This window comes from Argopecten irradians, chromosome 5, assembly GCF_041381155.1.
Source record: "Argopecten irradians isolate NY chromosome 5, Ai_NY, whole genome shotgun sequence".
NCBI classification, from domain to species: domain Eukaryota; kingdom Metazoa; phylum Mollusca; class Bivalvia; order Pectinida; family Pectinidae; genus Argopecten; species Argopecten irradians.
Genome location: NC_091138.1, coordinates 50,158,052 through 50,183,670, shown reverse-complemented (window position 1 = coordinate 50,183,670; position 25,619 = coordinate 50,158,052). Strand labels below are relative to the sequence as shown.

At 34.8% G+C, this 25,619-nt stretch overlaps 1 protein-coding gene across 1 annotated transcript; it reads right to left on the bottom strand.

Moving 5' to 3' along the window:
- Positions 1-208: 208 nt before the first annotated feature.
- On the bottom strand, positions 209-25,579 carry LOC138324478 (ATP synthase mitochondrial F1 complex assembly factor 2-like). The gene is made up of 6 exons (XM_069269541.1): positions 25,435-25,579; positions 19,470-19,514; positions 18,976-19,121; positions 4,708-4,805; positions 505-585; positions 209-227 (listed from the first exon to the last, which is right to left on the bottom strand). The coding sequence occupies exons 1-6, from the start codon at positions 25,568-25,570 to the stop codon at positions 209-211; spliced, it is 525 nt and encodes a 174-aa protein (XP_069125642.1). The 5' UTR covers positions 25,571-25,579.
- Positions 25,580-25,619: the final 40 nt, after the last annotated feature.

Genomic DNA, 25,619 nt, shown 5'->3' with positions numbered 1-25,619 from the left:
CTGTATGGCACAAATATGGACCAAGGGGACCCTCCATGTGAGGTTTGAACAAAATCCCTGCAGCAGTTTTTAAGAAATAGTGATAACAAGCATTGTTTTCGGACGGACGACGGACGACAGACCACGGACCACGGACGCAGGGCGATTTGAATAGCCCACCATCTGATGATGGTGGGCTAAAAAGAGATGAATTATTTTGGGTATAAAGTTAGTCATGTATTGGTTGTCTACAAATAAAAGAGATGAATTATTTTGGGTATAAAGTCAGTCATGTATGGTTTGTCTACAAATAAAAGAGATGAATTATTTTGGGTATAAAGTCAGTCATGTATGGTTTGTCTACAAATAAAAGAGATGAATTATTTTGGGTATAAAGTCAGTCATGTATGGTTTGTCTACAAATAAAAGAGATGAATTATTTTGGGTATAAAGTCAGTCATGTATTGGTTTGTCTTCAAATAAAAGAGATGAATTATTTTAGGTATAAATGCAGTATTGATGTACCTGTCACACACCCACTTGATGATCGGATCCCATTCTGTATGTTGTAGTTCAGCTAAATCCTGCGGCTCTGTCAGTCTATAGCTAAACATGGTTAAAGCAGTTTGATTAACAATATTTCACAATTATTCAAGCTCTAATCCCAGCTAGTGGTTTCAGGCTACTGTTAACCAATCCTCATTTATACTATAATGTTGTAATTATGATTCTAATGACCACATCATTTTTGTTTCAAAATAATCATATTGACCTACAATAATACTGTAATCAAAGTGACCTTCAATAATACTGTAATCAAATTGACCCTACAATAATACTGTAATCAAAGTGACCCTACAATAATACTGTAATCAAAGTGACCCTACAATAATACTGTAATCAAACTGACCTACAACAATACTGTAATCAAACTGACCTACAATAATACTGTAATCAAATTGACCTACAATAATACTGTAATCAAATTGACCTACAATAATACTGTAATCAAATTGACCTACAATAATACTGTAATCAAATTGACCTACAATAATACTGTAATCAAATTGACCTACAATAATACTGTAATCAAATTGACCTACAATAATACTGTAATCAAATTGACCTACAATAATACTGTAATCAAATTGACCTACAATAATACTGTAATCAAATTGACCTACAATAATACTGTAATCAAATTGACCTACAATAATACTGTAATCAAATTGACCTACAATAATACTGTAATCAAATTGCCTACAATACTGTAATCCCCTAAAATAATACTGTAATCAAATTGACCTACAATAATACTGTAATCAAATTGACCTACAATAATACTGTATCAATGACCTACAATAATACTGTAATCAAATTGACCTACACAATAATACTGTAATCAAATTGACCTACAATAATACTGTAATCAAATTGACCTACAATAATACTGTAATCAAATTGACCTACAATAATACTGTAATCAAATTGACCTACAATAATACTGTAATCAAATTGACCTACAATAATACTGTAATCAAATTGACCCTACAATAATACTGTAATCAAATTGACCTACAATAATACTGTAATCAAATTGACCTACAATAATACTGTAATCAAATTGACCTACAATAATACTGTAATCAAATTGACCTACAATAATACTGTAATCAAATTGACCTACAATAATACTGTAATCAAATTGACCTACAATAATACTGTAATCAAATTGACCTACAATAATACTGTAATCAAATTGACCCTACAATAATACTGTAATCAAATGACCTACAATAATACTGTAATCAAATTGACCTACAATAATACTGTAATCAAATTGACCTACAATAATACTGTAATCAAATTGACCTACAATAATACTGTAATCAAATTGACCTACAATAATACTGTAATCAAATTGACCTACAATAATACTGTAATCAAATTGACCTACAATAATACTGTAATCAAATTGACCTACAATAATACTGTAATCAAATTGACCTACAATAATACTGTAATCAAATTGACCTACAATAATACTGTAATCAAATTGACCTACAATAATACTGTAATCAAATTGACCTACAATAATACTGTAATCAAATTGACCTACAATAATACTGTAATCAAATTGACCTACAATAATACTGTAATAATACTGTAAGGAAGCTATCACCACAAAGATAGATACACATATAGCCTGACAATATTCAGTACAGTTATTCTGTATCAATTAATATTAAACGTTTATTTCAGACAATAGCCTGACAATATTCAGTACAGTTATTCTGTATCAATTAATATTAAACGTTTATTTCAGACAATAGCCTGACAATATTCAGTACAGTTATTCTGTATCAATTAATATTAAACGTTTATTTCAGACAATAGCCTGACAATATTCAGTACAGTTATTCTGTATCAATTAATATTAAACATTTATTTCAGATAACATGCTGACAATATTCAGTACAGTTGTTCTGTATCAATTAATATTAAACGTTTATTTTAGACAATAGCCTGACAATATTCAGTACAGTTATTCTGTATCAATTAATATTAAACGTTTATTTTAGACAATAGCCTGACAATATTCAGTACAGTTATTCTGTATCAATTAATATTAAACGTTTATTTTAGACAATAGCCTGACAATGTTCAGTACAGTTATTCTGAATCAATTAATATTAAACTTTTATTTCAGATAACATGCTGACAATATTCGGTACAGTTATTCTGAATCAATTAATATTAAACGTTTATTTCAGACAATAGCCTTACAATATTCAGTACAGTTATTCTGTATCAATTAATATTAAACGTTTATTTCAGACAATAGCCCGACAATATTCAGTACAGTTATTCTGTATCAATTAATATTAAACGTTTATTTTAGACTATAGCCTGACAATGTTCAGTACAGTTATTCTGAATCAATTAATATTAAACGTTTATTTCAGACAATAGCCTGACAATATTCAGTACAGTTATTCTGTATCAATTAATATTAAACGTTTATTTTAGACAATAGCCTGACAATATTCAGTACAGTTATTCTGAATCAATTAATATTAAACATTTATTTCAGATAACATGCTGACAATATTCAGTACAGTTGTTCTGTATCAATTAATATTAAACGTTTATTTTAGACAATAGCCTGACAATATTCAGTACAGTTATTCTGTATCAATTAATATTAAACGTTTATCTTAGACAATAGCCTGACAATATTCAGTACAGTTATTCTGTATCAATTAATATTAAACGTTTATTTTAGACAATAGCCTGACAATATTCAGTACAGTTATTCTGTATCAATTAATATTAAACGTTTATTTCAGACAATAGCCTGACAATATTCAGTACAGTTATTCTGTATCAATTAATATTAAACGTTTATTTCAGACAATAGCCTGACAATATTCAGTACAGTTATTCTGTATCAATTAATATTAAACGTTTATTTTAGACAATAGCCTGACAATATTCAGTACAGTTATTCTGTATCAATTAATATTAAACGTTTATTTCAGATAACATGCTGACAATATTCAGTACAGTTATTCTGTATCAATTAATATTAAACGTTTATCTTAGACAATAGCCTGACAATATTCAGTACAGTTATTCTGTATCAATTAATATTAAACGTTTATTTCAGACAATAGCCTGACAATGTTCAGTACAGTTATTCTGAATCAATTAATATTAAACGTTTATTTCAGACAACATGCTGACAATATTCAGTACAGTTATTCTGTATCAATTAATATTAAACGTTTATTTTAGACAATAGCCTGACAATATTCAGTACAGTTATTCTGAATCAATTAATATTAAACGTTTATTTCAGACAATAGCCTTACAATATTCAGTACAGTTATTCTGTATCAATTAATATTAAACGTTTATTTCAGACAATAGCCTGACAATATTCAGTACAGTTATTCTGTATCAATTAATATTAAACGTTTATTTTAGACAATAGCCTGACAATGTTCAGTACAGTTATTCTGAATCAATTAATATTAAACGTTTATTTCAGACAATAGCCTGACAATATTCAGTACAGTTATTCTGTATCAATTAATATTAAACGTTTATTTCAGACAATAGCCTGACAATATTCAGTACAGTTGTTCTGTATCAATTAATATTAAACGTTTATTTCAGACAATAGCCTGACAATATTCAGTACAGTTATTCTGTATCAATTAATATTAAACGTTTATTTCAGACAATAGCCTGACAATATTCAGTACAGTTATTCTGTATCAATTAATATTAAACGTTTATTTCAGACAATAGCCTGACAATATTCAGTACAGTTATTCTGTATCAATTAATATTAAACGTTTATTTTAGACAATAGCCTGACAATATTCAGTACAGTTATTCTGTATCAATTAATATTAAACGTTTATTTCAGACAATAGCCTTACAATATTCAGTACAGTTATTCTGTATCAATTAATATTAAACGTTTATTTCAGACAATAGCCTTACAATATTCAGTACAGTTATTCTGTATCAATTAATATTAAACGTTTATTTCAGACAATAGCCTGACAATATTCAGTACAGTTATTCTGTATCAATTAATATTAAACGTTTATTTCAGACAATAGCCTTACAATGTTCAGTACAGTTATTCTGTATCAATTAATATTAAACGTTTATTTCAGACAATAGCCTGACAATATTCAGTCCACAACTAACCAGATGGTGTCTGTTTCCAAGAAATGCATCAAGGCTGTAATCATTCCTTCCTTTGTCTTTCCTGTGGGGTTATCAAGTGCTGTGTTCGACAAACCATTCTGTCAAAAAAATGAGGTGTTACCATTTCACTATAAACCAAATTTAAAGGTGATAAAAACAGATTTTAAATATGCTATTTTTGTGTTGATATTTGTTTATTGTGTTGCACTTTTATGATTTCCAACAAAAAATACAGGTTGTGTTTGACGTAATTTCAATAAAATGTGCTTGAAACGTAGTCCACAACGACCCTTGTCTAGAACGATCGCATCGCTTATCGCCCCTGATATCACCAGGTGGCCGTAGATTCATGACGTCATCTGAGACCAACAGCTGTGACAAGAGCCGGGAAAATTCAATGGGGCATGTTGCGGTATTGACGATTATAGATATTTAAAACAGTCGCGCTACGTGCAGTTGCTATATTGATAGGTGGAAATGTATCCGTATATATAATATACAATCTATAACATACCCTGCTATAGTAAAAACGATCGTTTACTCATTCTAATCGTCATATTCTAGGCTATAAAATTGTTATGTTCTTTTGAGTCAAAAGTCATTTGATATCGTGTACGTGTGTGTCAACTCAGGTTCGAGGAGGTTACACTTTTGACTGCAAAATAAAACTCTAAACATAAAGTTTATATCAACAAGAAGAAATATAAGTTTACAAGAAAATGGACCCAAACAACAAAGACACTACATGCTTTAATGTACATACACATAATGGATATATTTATAAAAGTAGACCCCGCCACCCTTCATACCCTTTCTAAAACCCTATCATACTGCAACAAACGTGCCCCTATCCCGCCTTATGTATGTACTACACACACCTCTATTTCCTATTTGGAACTTAATCCTTCAGAACACCATACAGAAAGGGTTAGGCTTATTTATTTTTTAAAGTTCTGTAATGAGTTTTACGGATTTATTCGACAAAATTTCGGGGCTTTCCGTGTACGAAAATAGAATAGCATGTATAGTAGTAACAATACACGCACGACCGATAAAAAAGGCGGGACAAAACACAGATACTAGATACAATGACCAAATACGCATGAAATGTACTCGTGGACAAGATATGCATGTTTAATAGTTCAACTAACACAGGGCCATGGAACAACATATTGCTTATAAAACACAACTGCTTCATTATATTATCTAATCGTGCGCAGTTTTGGAAATAACATTAACAAACCTGTGAATCTTAAGTAAATTCTAAAAGTATACGAACAGTCCACAGGGAATTGAGAATTAGTTAGTTTATATCAATATGGACACACTAGATAACCTATTGAACATTATGAGACGATTTAGGGGTCTAGATAAAAAACAAGAGGCCCAGAGGGCCTGTATCGCTCACCTGGTTTGTAATGCCAAGTAATGTTCTGAATACAGGTTCATTGTTTCTTTTCTGAAGGAATTTTAATATTAACCTCTAAATCCCCTATTGGGCCCCGCCCCTCCTGCCCCCGGGGGACCAGAGCCAAAATTTATACATGTTCTGTTCCCCTTCCCCAAAGGATGTTTGTGGCCAAATTTAGTTACATTCCATTCAGAACTCTATGACAAGTAGAGATTTAAAGGATTTACCTCTATTTCCCCTATTGCGCCTCGCCCCTCCTGCAGCCGGGGGACCAGAGCCAAAATTTATACATGTTCTGTTCCCCTTCCCCCAAGGATGTTTGTGGCCAAATTTGGTTACATTCCATTCAGAACTCTATGACTAGTAGCGATTTAAAGGATTTACCTCTATTACCCCTATTGGGCCCCGCCCCTCCTGCCCCTGGATGGGTCGGGCCAAAATTTATACCAATTTTTATTTCCCTTCCCCAAAGGATGTTTCTGACCAAATTTGGTTACAATCCATGCAGAACTCTAGGACAAGTAGCGATTTATAGGATTTACCTCTATTACCCCTATTTGTCCCTGCCCCTCCTGCCCCAGGAGGGCCAGGGTCACCATTTATGCAAAATCTGATCCCCTTCCCCTATGGAAGTTTCTGGCAAAATTTGGTCTCAATCCATGCAGAACTCTAGGACAAGTAGCAATTTATAGGATTTACCTCTATTACCACTATTGGGCCCCACCTCTCCTGCCCCAGGGGAGTCAGGGTCACCATTTATGCAAAATCTGATCCCCTTCCAATAAGGAAATTCTGGCCAAATTTGGTTGCAATCCGTGCTGAACTCTAGGACAAGTAGCGATTTATAGGATTAACCTCTATTACCCCTATCGGGCCCCGCCCCTCCTGCCCCAGGGGGGTCAGGGTCACCATTTATTCAAAATCTGATCCCCTTCCCCATGGAAATTTCTGGCCAAATTTGGTTGCAATCCGTGCAGAACTCTAGGACAAGTAGCGATTTAAAGGAAATGTTGACGGGCCAGGTGAGTTAACAAGAGATCCCAGAGGGATCATGGCGCCCACCAAAGAATGATCTATATCTGACAAAGGAAAGATGGATCTTTTCTCTACTTTTTAAACTTTTTTAAACATACTACATATAAAATTTGAGACAGATCGCTTCAGTACCTTTTGAGAAATAGCGGTAACAAACTTCAACTATCAAAATCCAACTCTAGGACAAGTAGCGATTTATAGGATTTACCTCTATTACCCCTATTTGGCCCTGCCCCTCCTGCCCCAGGAGGGCCAGGGTCACCATTTATGCAAAATCTGATCCCCTTCCCCTATGGAAGTTTCTGGCCAAATTTGGTTGCAATCCATGCAGAACTCTAGGACAAGTAGCGATTTATAGCATTAACCTCTATTACCCCTATTGGGCCCAGCCCCTCCTGCCCCAGGGGGGGGTCAGGGTCACCATTTATGCAAAATCTGGTCCCCTTTCCCTAAGGATGTTTCTGGCCAAATTTAGTTGCAATCCATGCAGAACTAACTCTAGGACAAGTAGCGATTTACAGGATTTACCTCTATTACCCCTATTGGGCTCCGCCCCTCCTGCCCCAGGGGGGGCCAGGGTCACCATTTATTCATAATCTGAACCCCTTCCCCATGGAAGTTTCTGGCCAAATTTGGTTGCAATCCGTGCAGAACTCTAGGACAAGTAGGGATTTATAGGATTTACCTCTATTACCTCTATTTGGCCCTGCCCCTCCTGCCCCGGGGGGGGGTCAGGGTCACCATTTATGCAAAATCTTATCCCCTTCCCCTAAGGAAGTTTCTGGCATAATTTGGTTGCAATCCATGCAGAACTCTAGGACAAGTAGCGATTTATAGGATTTACCTCTATTACCCTATTGGGCCCTGCCCCTCCTGCCCCAGGGGGGTCAGGGTCACCATTTATGCAAAATCTTATCCCCATCCCCTAAGGAAGTTTCTGGCCAAATTTGGTTGCAATCCATGCTGAACTCTAGGACAAGTAGCGATTTATTGCATTTACCTCTATTACCCCTATTGGGCCCCGCCCCTCCTGCCCCAGGGGGGTCAGGGTCACCATTTATGCAAAATCTGATCCCCTTCCCCTAAGGAAGTTTCTGACCAAATTTAATTAAAATCCATGCAGCACTTTATGACAAGTAGCGATTTAAAGGAAATGTTGACGGGCCAGGTGAGTTAACAAGAGATCCCAGAGGGATCGTGGCGCCCACCAAAGAATGATCTATATCTGACAAAGGAAAGATGGATCTTTTCTCTATTTTTTAATTTTTTCAAACATACTACATATAAAATTTGAGACAGATCGCTTCAGTACCTTTTGAGAATTAGCGGTAACAAACTCAACTATCAAAATCCAAGATGACTACTTGGAGGCCATCTTGTTGATCAATCGGTCACAAATCACAATATGCACAACTAGGGCCCTAGGGGAACCTACATGTGAAATTTGAGACAGATCCCTTCAGTACTTTCAAAGAAATAGCGATAACAAACTTTGAATAACAAAATCCAAGATGGCTGCCTGGCGGCCATCATGTTGACCAATCAGTCCCAAAATGCAATATGCACAACAAGGTCCCTAGGGGAACCTACATATGAAATTTGAGACAGATCCCTTCAGTACTTTCTGAGAAATAGCGATAACAAACTTTGAATAACAAAATCCAAGATGGCTGCCTGGCGGCCATCTTGTTAACTGATCGGTCCCAAAATGCAATATTCACAACTAGGTCCCTAGGGGAACCTACATATGAAATTTGAGACAGATCCATTCAATACTTTCTGAGAAATAGGGATAACAAACTTTGAATATAAAAATCCAAGATGGCTGCCTGGCAGCAATTTTGTCAACCGATTGGTCCCAAAATGCAATTTGCACATCAAGGGCCCTAGGGGAACCTACATATCAAATTTGAGAAAGATCCCTTCAGCACTTTTTGAGAAATGGGGATTTCAAACCTTAACTATCAAAATCCAAGATGGCCACCTGGCGGCCATCTTGTTTTTCCTATCAGCCTCAAAATCTGTATGGCACAACTAGGGACCAAGGGTAACCTCCATGTGAAGTTTGAACAAAATTCATTCAGTAGTTCTCATGAAATATCGATAACAAACTTCAACTGCCAAAATCAAAGATGGCTGCCTGGCGGCCATCTTGTTTTTCCGATCAGCTGCAAAATCTGTATGGCACAAATATGGACCAAGGGGACCCTCCATGTGAAGTTTGAACAAAATCCCTTCAGTGGTTCTCTAGAAATATCAATAACAAACTTCAACTGCCAAAATCAAAGATGGCTGCCTGGCGGCCATCTTGTTTTTCCAATCAGCCTCAAAATCTGTATGGCACAACTAGCACAACTAGGGACCAAGGGTAACCTCCATGTGAAGTTTGAACAAAATCCCTTCAGTGGTTCTCAAGAAATATCGATAACAAACTTCATCTGCCAAAATCAAAGATGGCTGCCTGGCGGCCATCTTGTTTTTCCTATCAGCCTCAAAATCTGTAAGGCACAACTAGAGACCAAGGGTAACCTCCATGTGAAGTTTGAACAAAATCCCTTCAGTAGTTCTCAAAAACTATCGATAACAAACTTCAACTGCCAAAATCAAAGTTGGCTGCCTGGCGGCCATCTTGTTTTTCCGATCAGCTGCAAAATCTGTATGGCACAAATATGGACCAAGGGTACCCTCCATGTGAAGTTTGAACAAAATCCCTTCAGTAGTTCTCTAGAAATATCGATAACAAACTTCAACTGCCAAAATCAAAGATGGCTGCCTGGCGGCCATCTTGTTTTTCCAATCAGCCTCAAAATCTGTATGGCACAACTAGCACAACTAGGGACCAAAATCTGATGATGGTGGGCTAAAAACAAGAGCTGTTGGAGAACAGCAAAGCTCGCCTATTCAGAAGAAGTTGATGTTCAAGTATTTACTTTTTAAACATGGAAATATGACAAATTAACAGACTCAAAACCCCCTAAAGGGCCCCAAATTGGTTGTATTATCACGTTCAGCATCCATGCACATTAGGAAAATAAAATCATAAACATTTATGATGACTTAAGCTTAAAAAATAGACAAAATAGAAACTTGCTCAAAAACTTTAAAGGTAGGTTTCGCCCAATGAAATATAAAGACTACGAAATTGAAATTTATCCTATACATAGATATAATCTTCAGATCATTTTCAATGCATACAGCGAACAATATGGGTGGTCAGTTGCCTAGCTTGACCAGGAAAATACTCCTCTAAAAATAGAGCGAAGTCAAGCTTTACATAGAACATGACGTATTTTTTTCCCAAAACGAGGCCGCAGCAACAAACGGAAGCGTGCAACAAAATGTCAGATAGAAGTGACAGTCTTGCCATGGCATGTTTAGTTAAAAAACAACAACAACAAAATCGAAGTGCGAGGGACTGTTTATACATATCATATAATCTAAAACACTTCATGTTACTTACATACGCTCGCTAACTTTGTACACCAAATATACATGTAGTAAGTCTGCGGCTGTTTGTTCGCTGGCATATGTGTTGAAATTTAACTCACCACGTGCAATGCCGTTACACGAGTCCCAACAGATTCCGGCAAGTTCCGCTTGAGATGTGGCTTCTGTTTCTTCTATTGCTACATGCCATCTCTGAATTTAAATCCCTATAGATATCCTAGGGTGCTACCGAATCCATTTAATTTCCTCCACTTTGTTGCCGATTCAGATATATTTTTTTTCATCTCGCACACTTTCGTTCAGCCATTTTGTTTACTTTTAGTGCGTGACAATGCGCATGCGCCAAACTTCGACAACGCAATCCATCGCAGCTTCATTTGCATATTATTTTGTCTGACGGACACCGTAATAAATCAAGGATTTCCTTCAATTTTGTATTCAAGACACATTTGTTCAATCTCAAACACATAAAGAAATTAAATTGAGATATTTTAATATGTTTTTACATCTTTTCTTCTGCTTATCGCATTTCACAAAAAAAATATTTATTTGGTTGGGCGAAACCTACCTTTAACATGGAAATATGACAAATTAACAGACCTCAAAACCCCCTAAAGGGCCCAAAATTGGTTGTATTATCACGTTCAGCATCCATGCACATTAGGAAAATAAAATCATAAACATTTATGATGACTTAAGCTTAAACAATAGACAAAATAGAAACTTGCTCAAAAACTTTAACATGGAAATATGACAAATTAACAGACTCAAATCAAAGTACTGAAAGTACTGAAACACAAAGGCTACCTGATCAAGTCGGTTCTAATAGCAATACCATTACCATTGTTATGAAAGGAGTAAATTGGCCGATTACAATTTTTTCATGAATGTATGTACTTTTCCGAGACTGGCACGAAATTATTGCATTCTAGATAGAGACAAATTTTATACATACCGTATGCTAATAGTTATTGAGAAAGAGAGAAAAAGCATTGAAGTAGGTATAACAAAGTGAAAATAAGAAATAAATGGATAGTTTCTATAAAAAGACAAAGTCCAATAACAATTATTATTTCAAAGGGCAATAACTACGTAAGTTACAGTCGAATCAAGCTGATTTTCGAACTCGTCCGAAATCTTTCTAATGTTAGTCTCCTTTAAAGTTTCATTAAAATCGGTGCATATTTACTCAATTCAAAGTGTTCATTAATTTTATTTCAAAGGGCAACAACTCTTTAATAACATGTAAGTTAATGTCAAATCACGCTGGTTTTCGAATTTGTCAAAGATCTCTCCAATGTTGGTCTATTACTCAAGTTATCATGTTCACAAGATCCAAAAATAATTATTAGTGCAAAGGGCAATAACTCCGTAACTTACAGTAGAATAAAGTTGATTTTCACAATCCTGTGAGATCTTATCAATGTTAGTCTACACACAACGTTTCATTACACTTGGTATTTTACTTAAGTCATAGTGTTCACAATGTTCGCTGATTCTCATACTCGTCCAAGGATTTCTCCGGTGTTGTTTTACACACAAAGTTTCAATAAACTCTGTGCATACTTACTCAAGTTATCGTATAAACAAAGTCCAGTAATAATTATTAGTGCGAAGGGCAATAATTCCGTAACTTACAGTCAAATCAAGCTGATTTTCAAACTCGTTTATTCATTAAGTTGGTTCAAATTTACTCAAGTTAATGTGTTCACAAGAATGGAAAAAGAATATCACAGGTCATCATGACCTATGGTCAGGTGACCTAAAAATTTAAAATGTATGCTTCACGCGTAATTACGGTAATTTAAGTGGATTTGAAGTGGGTCACCTATGGGGATTTTAAGCATTTAAAATATTTAAATTATTCACCAGTGTTTCTGCTAAGGGGATTTGCAGTGGTCCATTTAAGGGGTTATCCAGTGGTTTCGATAAGGGGATTTGAATTGACCCCATTAAGGGGGTTTGCAGTGGTCCAGCTAAGGGGATTTGAAGCGGTCACACAAAGAGCATTTTTTTAAAACGTCTACAATATGTAAATGAGGACACCAGTGGATTTGAAGTGGTATCCTTAGGGGGATTTGATGGGGTCTCACTTAGGGGATTTAAAGCGTCTAAAAATCAAATGGTGCTTAACAAAAGTTATTTCATTAAATTCATCTTTGGTAACTTCTGGCTTAAAAGAAATAAACTGCTGTAACAGCTTTTGTTTGAATATCTAAGCAAATCTGGAGTCTAGGGGTTTGTAAAAGATGTTTTACTGAAATAGCTCTTATTTCTGAAAAATAACAAAAGTGACAACTAAATAATAGTTTATTGTATTTCATATACATTCTTATTTCTTTCTTTTTTTTAAAAAATACTTTCATAAATAAAATATTGAATGGTAGTACACATAAAAATTAGAAATAAATACCATAATTACAGGACAACATGCATGTCAATCTACATGTTATCCCCTAAATGCTCAATTTAAAATATATATTTTGTAATATAACAGCACAGTGATTACTTTATAGTATAGATATTGACTAATGATATTCTGTATTTGCATATTATAGAGTTATCTGCCCTAACGGGTAGGAATTGATTGTGATGTCATGTGTTTGCAGGCATAATATTATACTTTAAGAGAAATCTACCAGAATTTCTCACACAAAATAATGACATCACAATGGATACCTACCCGCAAGGGAGGTAATTCTGTAATCTGCAAAGATTGAATAGGTTTTATATGAGGAGACATAATAATATTTTATAATTGATGAGTTTGGTCAAATCCATGAGTTTTCATTTCCTTCATTTGGTTTCTTTCTTCTTTGTTAACATTAACTTTAAATAATTCACATGTTGTTTTTAGTGTCTTTTTGTGAACAGCATATGTCTTTCTGTCATCGCAGTCTACTTCAGTGTCTGAAATGCAAGTAATAAAAAAGAAAACATTAATAGTTTTTGCACGTGTGATGAATTTCTATTGAATGATGAATTTTTGTATACCGGCACAAGATGTATTCATCACTATTTGGGTTTTTTTTTAAATTGAGATTTCTCATTAAAGAGACAATTCACTCAGGCTAATTATTTTACATAACCAAGAAGCCAAATATAGCATAACTGTATTGTTCTACATTTCTTATGAAACATATAACGTAAAACATTGACAAATTCCTCAACATTGTTAAGTATTTTAATTAATATCGTTGAAATATCAAATCGTTGTTCAATACGATTAAGCAGGTACTATATGAACGCTGTACCCATACCCGAGCCAAAGTCACGCACGTTAAACAAATGAACTACATAACCACTAAGATGGTGATAAAATGATTTTTTGGCAAGACAATTCACATAATAAGGTAAACACACTACTGTCAGAGCGATTTGAGCAGTTCTAGACAAAAGTTGCATTACTCTACGAGCACGGGATAGGGTTCGGCATACAAGAAGTTTGACCACAGTGTGTAATGGCGGACAGCGAGAGAGTTGGAACATTTCACACACATGTCACCACCATGGGCTTTTCAGGCATATCACAGTAAAACCGACTGATCTGATTTCCATTAGAACTGGGTTTTTTTCGATATATGTACAAATTTTAATGTTCTCTTAGACTGAATTGCCCCTTTAACAATGCCAATATTTTCATATTCAAAGGACTGTAAATTCATACAGCTTTAATCTTAAAATGAATATCTCAAATATGGTCCTCGCCATTCCTCTGAAAAAAAGGGGTGTAGGGAGGCAGTAGCACTCAATTTATATAGCCATAAGGCCACTGCTTCCCAAGGAGGGGTTTTAATCAATTACAAAATGGAAGGCCTTATAGCTATAATATACTGACCATTTTTTATTAATTAAAAATATTAATTAAAAACATCTTCATAACAGCTAAGTATATACCCAGTATAAATTAAGGAGTTGATTAGACTTACACATTTGTACCCGCAGTCTCCATTATTCTAGGCCGGCGATACAGATTTCATTTCTTGTACATTTCTTCAAAAACAATAAAACATACATTTAGGAAGCTCTTCATTTCTTCGGGAATAAAACCTTTAGGAATATTATGATCATTGACTAGAAGATTACCTGGTACCAAAATAAATATTTAGATTCTAAATACAAGGCAAATTGAATTTTGAAATGTAAATCTCTGAAGTTAAAATTGAACAGAATAATTCCCAGACAAAAAATATCAAATGTCACTTCATAAAAAGTTAGTTTTTTTAAACAAAATTTAAATAACATTTTTTTGTCATCATATACATATATCATGACTTTTTGTAATTTTCACATGGATCAATTGAGAATCACTACAATCATACCTGTTTGAATGACTTCATAATAGAGGACATGTAGCTCTGTGATATTCATGATTGATCAGCCAAATTTAGAATAAATGTATTCTGCATGATGACATAATTATGTAGTTTAATAATTAGGATATATACTACATAATCAAATTGGAAATATCTCACTCAGATTGCATGTTAAATTAATCTAAGTAATACATGTATACAAATATTTCAAAATCAAACATAAAAATTAATTTGATATAGTCTACTTCAGTAGGCGGCCTTATTGTTTTTTTATCTCTACATTTTCCCAGTTTTAATTTTACTTTGCTTGTTAGAAATTAAAAAATATGCTATAATGTCTTAAATACATTTAAATACCAAATACTAAACTTTAAATTGTAGATTTTATTTTAAGTCACATTATTTCTTTTGGAAACAACCATAAACACAAATATCTAAGCTAAAATCAATAACTACAAATTAATCAGTCATGGCAAATAACTCCATCTCTCAAAATATTACTGTGAAGTTTGCTGTATATGTATGTCATACCTACCGGTCGTAATCATCGATGTATTGAAGAACTATTCTGCTGTCCTCATGAAGTCTATGTTCTCCAGTGTATAAAAATATTTAGCATGGTCAACATCGGTTGTAAGCCAAGCAGTCTGTGTCTGTATTTGTTTACATTCAGCAATCAGACATTACGTAAACAAACACACATGCCTGCCAGTGTTCCCCGCACTGAATAATCACGTGACTAACACATATGTGTCACAAAAGAATGCCGTATACACACTCTCTAAACAAAGAACTGTCGCTTCCGACAAGTTTTGTTGTTAATACTCTGTTTAGTGAACAGTTAACAGGCATTATGTTGTTTTATTTGGATAATGCTTCACGTAATGTAAATAATATTAGAACGACATCACATGTACGACAACTTTGTCTATTTGTATCAAGAACATTTTCCGGCATGTCGTGAAAACCGTAACGATCGAGATTTTAAAAGATTACAGAGAACTTCCACTTCATTTGGCATATGTCTGATGAGGATTGTCATTATATCATTGCTTAAATAATATCGGTACAACATACATGTAGGCCTACTGTACGGTATTTGTTGTGGTAGGCCCTACGAGTATGTACTGACAGTGGCGTAGCGCCCGTGCATGCTTGCATGCTCAAGCATGCAAAAATTAATCTGACTTACATTTTTGAACAGTCAGAAAAAACACAACATTTGAATACACGTGACGCTGCAGAATATAAATTATGTATAAATGAATACACGTGACGCTGCAGAATATAAATTATGTATAAATATATATGATATGCCCAACTGTATGCCTAACATAACTTTGTACACATTTGAAAGACTTGAAGATAGGCCATTCTGGAAATTTATTAGAATAGTCTATATATTTCCGGTTAACAAGTTGTTAAATATGTTTGAATTTTGTCGAAGACAATATTAGACTTAAACTAAAGAAGAAGACTTCTTCACCAAAATCCCTCAAGCAATTGTGGATTTTGAATCGGGAAACACTTACGAATACCAAAATAAACAACATCGCATGAAAAGAAATATTCTAAAAACATATAATTATCTTAAAAATGATAGCAAAACAACTTTATTAAAGCAATTGCAACATGTTCTTGACCTTAGTAACGAAAAAGTGAATTGATCAAATTTGGTTCACTTCCCGCCCCGTTAAAACGCGTGTTAATCCGTGATTTCTGTTGTCACGAAATAGTTGACTTTTATTTTGTCGAATATGAACATATTTTTGATTTAGAAAAGAATTTTTGTTGTTGTAATTGTTAGAAATAGAACAGAATAAGTAGAAAAATAGGTCATTAATACAATTTTTTTTTTATTGAGGTGGTCGAGGACTGGTCCCTTCTTACGCAATTTCCACCATTTTGACAGTGGTCTTTGACTCGCTGTCATAAACAAACCAACACGTAAACTTAATTATAATTTTGTTTAAAATAGTCTCCATAAGTTTTTCACCAGTTAAAATAACTCAAAATTCTTCCATTACTTACTAATTTAATATTTACACCCAAATCCGTGTTTTTTGTTCGAGCACTTGTCACGGGAGTCTAGAGGTGGAGGAGGAAAGGAGGAGAAGGAGGAGGAGGAAAGGAGGAGGAGAAGCACAATGTATATAGTTTTGCATGGTTATCACCTAAATATTGTGACTTCCATTTAACCATTGGTATATACGTTAAACGTTACCAAAGAAGTAAAATGGTTACTACATTGAAACAATTTCCCGTCAGCTTCTGGGGGGCTTCGCCCCCCATACCCCCTACCTGCGAAAGCCCCCTGCACCCCACGGCATGCAGGCCTATACAGACCTAGCTACGCCGCTGACTGAGTATGGAATAGTGCGTCAGATCCAAGCTATCAACCGATTTCACTTCATAAGATTCCTAGTTTTACACACGTGTTACAAAGACATCGTTCATGATTGTTTTATTAATATCAATTGCTTTATATATAATTGCTGAACATTCTTTCATATTTACACGTAATAATATCGGCAAAATCCTGTCTTTAGTCAACCGGAGCTACCGAGGGGAGATTAATCAATTATGTGTAATGCCCGATGTCGTTCAGGTTGGTCTTTAGTGTGACCTTCTTACAACCGGAAGTTGCGCAGATACGTACACATATGCAAATGACGGGCGGAAATAAGGTCATCGGTCATAATAATTTATGCAAATTGCCTTGACCATTTTACGTAAATAGCGACTTTATCGTACTTTTTTATGAGTCCTTGGTATCTTATTCCCAAATTAAATCATCATTATAGATATTTATTAATTCAAAGATGTGTTATGGAAGGTAGATATGAATACGAGGAAGATAAAGAAAAAATCGCATTTAAATGAGAGGTCAACCGCATTTAAATGAGTACAAATGTAGGTCAGCCATACGTGCTTGTATAAACACAAGGCATATACATGCCTTTGTGTTAAAAACCCCTAAAGGGCCCAAAATTGGTTGTATTATCACGTTCAGCATCCACATACATTAGGAAAATAAAATTATAAACACTTATGATGACTTAAGCTTAAACAATTGACGAAACAGAAACTTGCTCAAAAACTTTAACGTGAAATGGGACGCCAACGCTGACGCCAACGCCGGGGTGACAACATTAGCTCCCCCTATTCTTCGAATAGGCGAGCTAAAAATACACACTGATTTTTTTTTTTTTGGGGGGGGGGGGGGGGGGGGGGGAATTATGGTAGGTGTATTATTATAATAAAAGATAACACTAGCTGTTTGAGAACAGCAAAGCTCCACTCTGGTAGCCATTAGAGATATTAGAGAACAGCAAAGCTCAACTCTGGCAGCCATTAGAGATGTAAGCTCGACTCTGGCAGCCATAAGAGATGTAAGAGATGTAAGCTCGACTCTGGCAGCCATAAGAGATGTAAGAGATTATCATGCAAGAAGAAGTTTACCAAATGGGACGCATGGAATTCTCAAAATTCTGTGCTTTGAATTCTCAAAATCCAGTGTTTAACCCTAAAATGAATGCCCATGTCCATAACATATAAATCCTAAGAACCTATATAAACCAAGGCAGAAACCAACAACACTTATAATCCTAAATTAATTAAGAAATCTATGTCAGTTGCTACATATAACAGTTTTTTAACACTTACATCAAAACCTTAACCTGGGATTTCCAACGCCGACGCAGACACCACATCAACTGGTTCGACCATTGTCAGTATAATGTGACCGGGTGGGGTGTGTTGCTTGGTGTCTTCGGCGGCATGCTTCAGTGATATAGCACTATAAAAAGGGCAACAGTTCCACTATACAAGAAGACACAACATGAATATGCTGCAGTCTCCCAAAACATGCACCCAGCACAACATACTGCATACATGGGAGGCCGTCCTTACATGACCATAGCTGTTAATAGGACGTTAATTAATCAAACAAACAAACAAAGACACCACGTCAGAGTGATTCCATACGCCACCCCCCCCCCCTTTGAGAGGCAAGCTAAAAATGATAACAGAAGCATTTCTAGGAATGCTTTGACTTACCAGGTGCATGCCATGTCTTTTTATTTTGTCTTTTTGTGCATTCCATTCTGTCGCTACTGCCATAGCTAAGGTTTCATTAGGAACACGGAATAGATTACCAGTTGGTGTTCGAAGTTTTCTGTTATCCAAATTGATTTCAAACCAACCTACAATGAAAAATATTGAAATGTACATTATACATGACTGTATACACAGCTAATTAAGGAGACAACCTCGCAAAAACATTTTAAAAGATACATTTTATCTTACATTATTCAATCTACAGGGATAAAAAATGTTTCCTTGTCAATCAATCCCATATTGCAATTTTTCTGAAAAAAAAATATCAAATTATTCTGAGTAAATTTGTGACATGTACATAAGTTGTTTTTTTTTAAGCAATTGAGATAAGACCCAGTAAATAGTTGTTGTTAAAAAGGCAGAAGCAATCTTTTTATAAAATTTCTTTATAATACACAAGCAAATAAAATTCTAGGCATATATGTTGTACTTACCATCTGCGTGAACAACATGAGCATTCTTGTAAAATTTCTTCAGCTCTGGAATGGATAACAGTATGGAAAATATAATTTCACAAGAAAATATATGTATAACATTAGATACATGAACAAAAGGCCCAATGGGCTTAAACTGTCATCTGATTATTAATACATATGTACAATATGTAACCTAGAAGTGAAGTTGTTTAATATTGCAGCATATTGACCCCTGTGACCTTGAATGGTATCGTCAAGGTCATTCATTTGAAAAAAACTTGGAATCCATGCATTCTTGCCAGCATGCTACAGGCCCAATATCAAGTCTCTATAGACCTGGTATCTTTTACTCCAATACAGAACTGATACCTGACTTCTTCCTGTTCAAGAGCCAGACTGAAAGGATTGAGTGCATTTGACTTTGGGAGGTGGCATGACATTGTACATGATATAATTATATAAATATGTTTTTGATATGATAAAATTGATTTTTTCCAGGGTGGTAGTGGTTGGCAAGGGTACTTTCTTACCAGCTTCAGTAGCAAGCATATAACAGACATGAACCTCTTCAGGTATACACTTGTAACTGAAACTGCTAAGGAATTCCAGTCAGTGATTGTTTTAGGGAAAAACTAATATTTATAAACATTTTTGTTGGTGTAAATTCGGTTGTATTTGTGTGCTCCCCTTTTTCTCGATCCTTGTGCTTGATTTGATGTTTGATTTATAGCCAAAGTTTTATTAATGATTTTATGGAATGTTACTATTCTGGCTGTTTTTCTTCTTTGGGCTAGGGGCTCCCATTCCAGTGATCTTATCATTTTTGAGACACAGCTAGGGTCTCTTGATCTTTGATCACTGTAGACAATTTTTTTTGATATTCTCTATCATGTCTATAGTAGCATCGCTAAATCTGGCTAACGTATAAAGGACAAATAACAAAAGTGACATATACCTGGACACAAAATCAATGTACACATTGGAAATTGAATGACAAACCTTGCGAATTGGCAGAACAAAATTGTGTTTGACATAAAATCCTAATTTTCCATTTAAATATGCCACATATCTCGTTGTTTCGAGCCGACTGAGCACTTTCAGTACAGTATCTGCATGCTCTATAACAAGCACACGTGTGCCCCGAGTCTTGCTCAGGTGGATGCTTATCTGCAGACGACACAACAATGCCATATTAAATCCTCTCGCTATAGTTTTGTTACCGGACTGAGAATAGTGATAATGGATATAGAACAAATAATCATACATTACACCCTTCCTCCACTCCATTCCAGGCAGGGTATGAATTCCATCCCATTGTCAATAGTGTTGCAAGCCCCGATGTGATCCATAGCGGGCACTTTGAGGCTGATAAAAATATATTTTTCAGATAATATCCATATGTAATTGTATTGTTCAACTATGATAAATATTCAATTCACAAACTTTCCGGAAACCGTGACGAAATGATCACACTCAACAGGTAAAATATTTTGAAGTTAAAAAATAGCCAACAAACTAAGAATAAACATTGTAAAATTGAACAAATGTAAGTATTAAATGGAATTTACCAAACTAGAATGTTTAAAATTCAAGTTAAAAACTATGTGCCATTATATTTCTGCCGTCGTAAAAATGTGTACGTCATTACATATATGGAAGTGTACTATTTTTCTATATTATGTAGTACTTGTCTATACATCATTATTTAGTGTTTTTCTATAGCGCATCTATATGTTGACAGCTGGTAATTAGATGGGGACACGCTGGGCCCTTAATCCCTGAAGTAATGAATTATCTATGGCCATGGCACTAATCGTCTGCAGGGCACCCTCAATTTTATTGCCCCCCCTATTTGAGAGGTATTAATCGCCTCCCATCCCCATTATCTATAACAAATGGCTACATCAGTCTAGAATATCTGCCAGTGTCCACATCTATATTACACACGGTCAATATTCTAGTGTTATTATCATTTTGGTAACCAGAGCAAAGGTGTGGGTACTCCTGCAGCACGTTTCAGAGTGGAGTGGTTATCCTGTGAACTGTAACTGTATCCTGTAAATGCTATTGTTGCTGAATTATACACATGAAACTTTTTGAATTGTGTTTTACTCGACGACCCATTCTACTGAATTAAAACTCTGGTATTGTGGCCGGTACCTGATGCTACCTTAGAAGGCATCTACCGAGGGCTGCGGGCTGGGAATAGGTATACATGTAACTCCCGCAGTTTTTCGCTACAATTGGTGACAGCAGTGGGATCAGTTTACAGTAGAGTACACCATATTTGGAGCATGAGACTTCCTAACGAGAAGCATCATGGCGGTCAAATGAGCCGTGTCGTAGGTGTGAGCTTTTGAAATGTACAAACAAACATAATTTAGACATGGAGGTGGGTAAATAAATAACCAGTTTATGTTATAAATGTTTGATATTGTTGAATTTAATTATAAATTTATTTAATTACTTGACACACACCAATTATAACATTTTCATCACTGGATGTTTTGCAACACTACGGTCAATGGGATGAAATCGTAGCTCTGACGACGAACATATGTCAGAAATCTTCCGTCCGTCGTTCAGAGCTACATCATCGCAGCTATAATGGATACTAATTGTGAATAATTGCAACAATGGAATTTCATGAAGTTGCCTCAAAATGAGCAAGAAGGCAAACATTATTCATATAACCGACTTACATGCTTCGTCACTCATACTTTCATACTGCACGAGAAAAATATGACCAGACCTCATCTGTTTGTTTACATTTGTCCACTACAGTTGTCTTGCCAGTTCCGAATTTTAGACAAAAATCATACATAAAATGGTCTTATAACTCGAAGTGAGATTATTTGGACGAATGTGCCGAAAATGCCAATTTCTTTTTCATATACCAATACATGCCCTAGAACAGTTTTCTAGTTATAATTTTGCAACTAACATCGGCGATTTTGACATCTCTCTTGTTTACATCGTTTTACGACATGGAGCTAGTCTATAAATACCAAGTAAAGAGATAGTCAATAGATACGAGAACTTGCTTAATTCGAACACTCGAGTTCTACTGTATTTGATAAATCAAACTTGTCATAAATTAAAATTGTATGATTTTCCATTCATACCTGGAACCTGTTATGTACCTTGATTAATTTTCTTAAAGTTCAAGTACGTAATCTTCATTAAATATTTGCATCTAAAAAGAGCAAAAATGGTAATACTGGCTAAAAATGGTAATACTGGCTAAAAATGGCAATACTGGCTAAAAATGGTAATACTGGCTAAAAATACTGGCTAAAAATGGTAATACTGGCTAAAAATGGTAATACTGGCTAAATTCAAAAAGGGCTGTTTTCATCCTTCATTATTTCTTGAATTGACTGCAATTATTGTATAACTTCAACTTATTTGTACGGAACTGTGTTAGGCTCACACAGGAAAATATTTTTTAGGATAACGAAAATGTTTTATTTGGCAGCCGCCAAATAATTATCTGACGGCTGCCAGAAAAATTAAGTGGCGGCCACAAGATGACTATATGGCAGCCGCCAAATAAAATCTTTTCATTATCCTGAAAAATATTTTCCTATATGAGTCTAATACGCTTCCTTATATCTGCAGTACTAACCTAAAGTTTGTCTTACTATAGTTTGGCGGCCACAAGATGACTATATATGGCAGCCGCCAAATAAAATCTTTTCATTATCCTGAAAAATATTTTCCTATATGAGTCTAATACGCTTCCTTATATCAGTACTAACCTAAAGTTTGTCTTACTATACACCCTCCAACCAAAAAAGCAGAAAACAAATTCTGTTGCAATTATTTGGAGGTTAGGCCTATATTTTTTTTTATCTTTACTGGACTAAATGACAGTACATACTATAAGCGGAATGAAAATGGAACAAAGAAAAACAAAGAAACATATGCGATAAAGTTTAATAATTTTCTTTTTTTCTTTTTTTTCTGAGCTTAGCAATCTCTGCATAAAACCTTTTTTATTTTGTTGGTGACAAAAGAATAATAAAATTGTTCGTTTGTAAGTTAGTGTCAAATCATAAAATGGCATCCAACATAACATTTGAAATTGCTTTAAGCAATATAATCATATCATTGTTTAATTTCCATATTCTTTTCTTTGGTTAATATAAGCTTCTGCGTAGCATACTTAGCTTTTTGGGAAGCTAATACTTGTGAATTATCTACAGTCGTGGGACATAAGTATTCGTCACTGTTGTTTGTTTGCTATATATTCAATGTATTTTCACTTTTTTTTTCTTTTAATCTCCTGATCTCATTTATTGATAGATTTTCACCAAATTTGGCATACTTATAGAGAATTGTCTACACTTTCAGCTCATAATGTTTTCGAAATATCATTATTTTGGTGCACCACTTAATTTTACAACGTCATTTCCTTCTTTGTTCTTACCAAAATGACAACGAAAAAGTTTTGCTTTCTTTTTTGCTTTTCTCGTCGACGAGAGACATCTATCAAACGTCCGAATATAAAAGAGTCTAGAGGAGGAATCTCAATAGGGATTAGCAAAAATTATGAGCTGAAGTTGTAGACAATTGTCTATAAGTGTGTCAAATTTGGTTGAATTCCATCAATAGATGAGATAAGGAAGATCCAAAGAAAAACGGTAAATATACATAGAATATATAGGGAAAAAAAACCAGTGACGAATACTTATGTCCCATTAGAACGAATAATCATACCCTGCCTCCACTCCGGTTCCCGGCAGGGTATGAATTCCACCCCGTTACCGCTAGTGTTGCAAGCCCCACTGTGATCCACATGCGCACTTTGAGCTGATAAAAATATATTTTTCGGATAATATCCTTATGTAACTGTATTGTTCTGACAACTATGATCAATATTCAATTCACAAACCTTTCAATTATAATTATTAATGTTTCATCAACTATTAGTGGTAAAATCCAAGGCAAACACAACACATGTATAATTCTGTTCAAATACACCGCCAAGTTTGATTTACCGGAAACTGTGACGAAATGAAACATTCAACAGGGCCATTTTCGATTATATGGTTTGACTGGTTGGACCTAGTTGTTCGTTTATTAAATAAAGACGGACCTGGTGATTTTATATTGTTTTCAGACGAGCCTTGACAAAGCCCTCGCAGGCCTGTATAAAAAACTGCAGGTCTGCCAAGATTTATACTTGAAATAATGACTTTAACCAACTTTTTTTCACTATCAAAAACACGAGCAGACGATTTAGTATCTTTCTTCAGTTACAAAAGTTACTTACTTTACACCATTACAACCATTGAAAAGTTTGAGCTTCTAATTTCATTTCAAGTATAAAGTTCCAAAAAATAATTAATTGCATCCCGAAAAAATTCCGTGACACTATATCCTATATGGAATTAAGAATTGACACTGCATGCACCAAAGGCAAAATAAATTATTTTATAATGTTTTTGTGTTAATTAGACATAAATATACATGATTAAACACCAATTATTGTTCAAGTGATTAATATCATTTATGCTCTGTCGGCGGTGGAGCATCTTTAAAGTTTCAAAAAGCCAACAAACTAAGAATAAACACGGTGAAACTGAATAAATGTAAGTATTATTTAAAATTTAGCGAAAAAGAATTTTTTAAGTTCATGTTAAAAACTTTGTAACATTATATTTCTTTCGTAGTGAAAATTTGTAGGTCATTCCATATATGGTACTAGTTGCCATATTTGGAGCGCGAGACTTGGGCCGTGTCAGAGATGCGAGCCATTCAAAAGTGCTTTAAAACTTTGGATATTTTGCAACACTACAGTCAATGGGACGGAATCGTAGCTCTGACGACGACCATCTGTAAGAAATCTCCCGTCCGTCGTTCAGAGCTACGTCATCGCAGCTAATGTCCCATGACTGTAGTTCGGTCCGGGAGGTCACAGCATCATGTCATTACTTTTCATTTTTTTGTTCACGAGGAATGTCCATGCAATGCATACCTCGTGACGGGGAAGCTGTTTGGCGTATTTGACTAAAAGTCAGCCCTTCTGTCTTTCTTTCTCTGATAATTCTTGATAAACATGGTCTTCCTTCTCCAAATAGACATCTGGTTGATAATCGCATGGGCGCCGCCATCTTGAAAGGCAAAAGTTTATAACGCGTCTTTTGATTGGTCAGATACGGA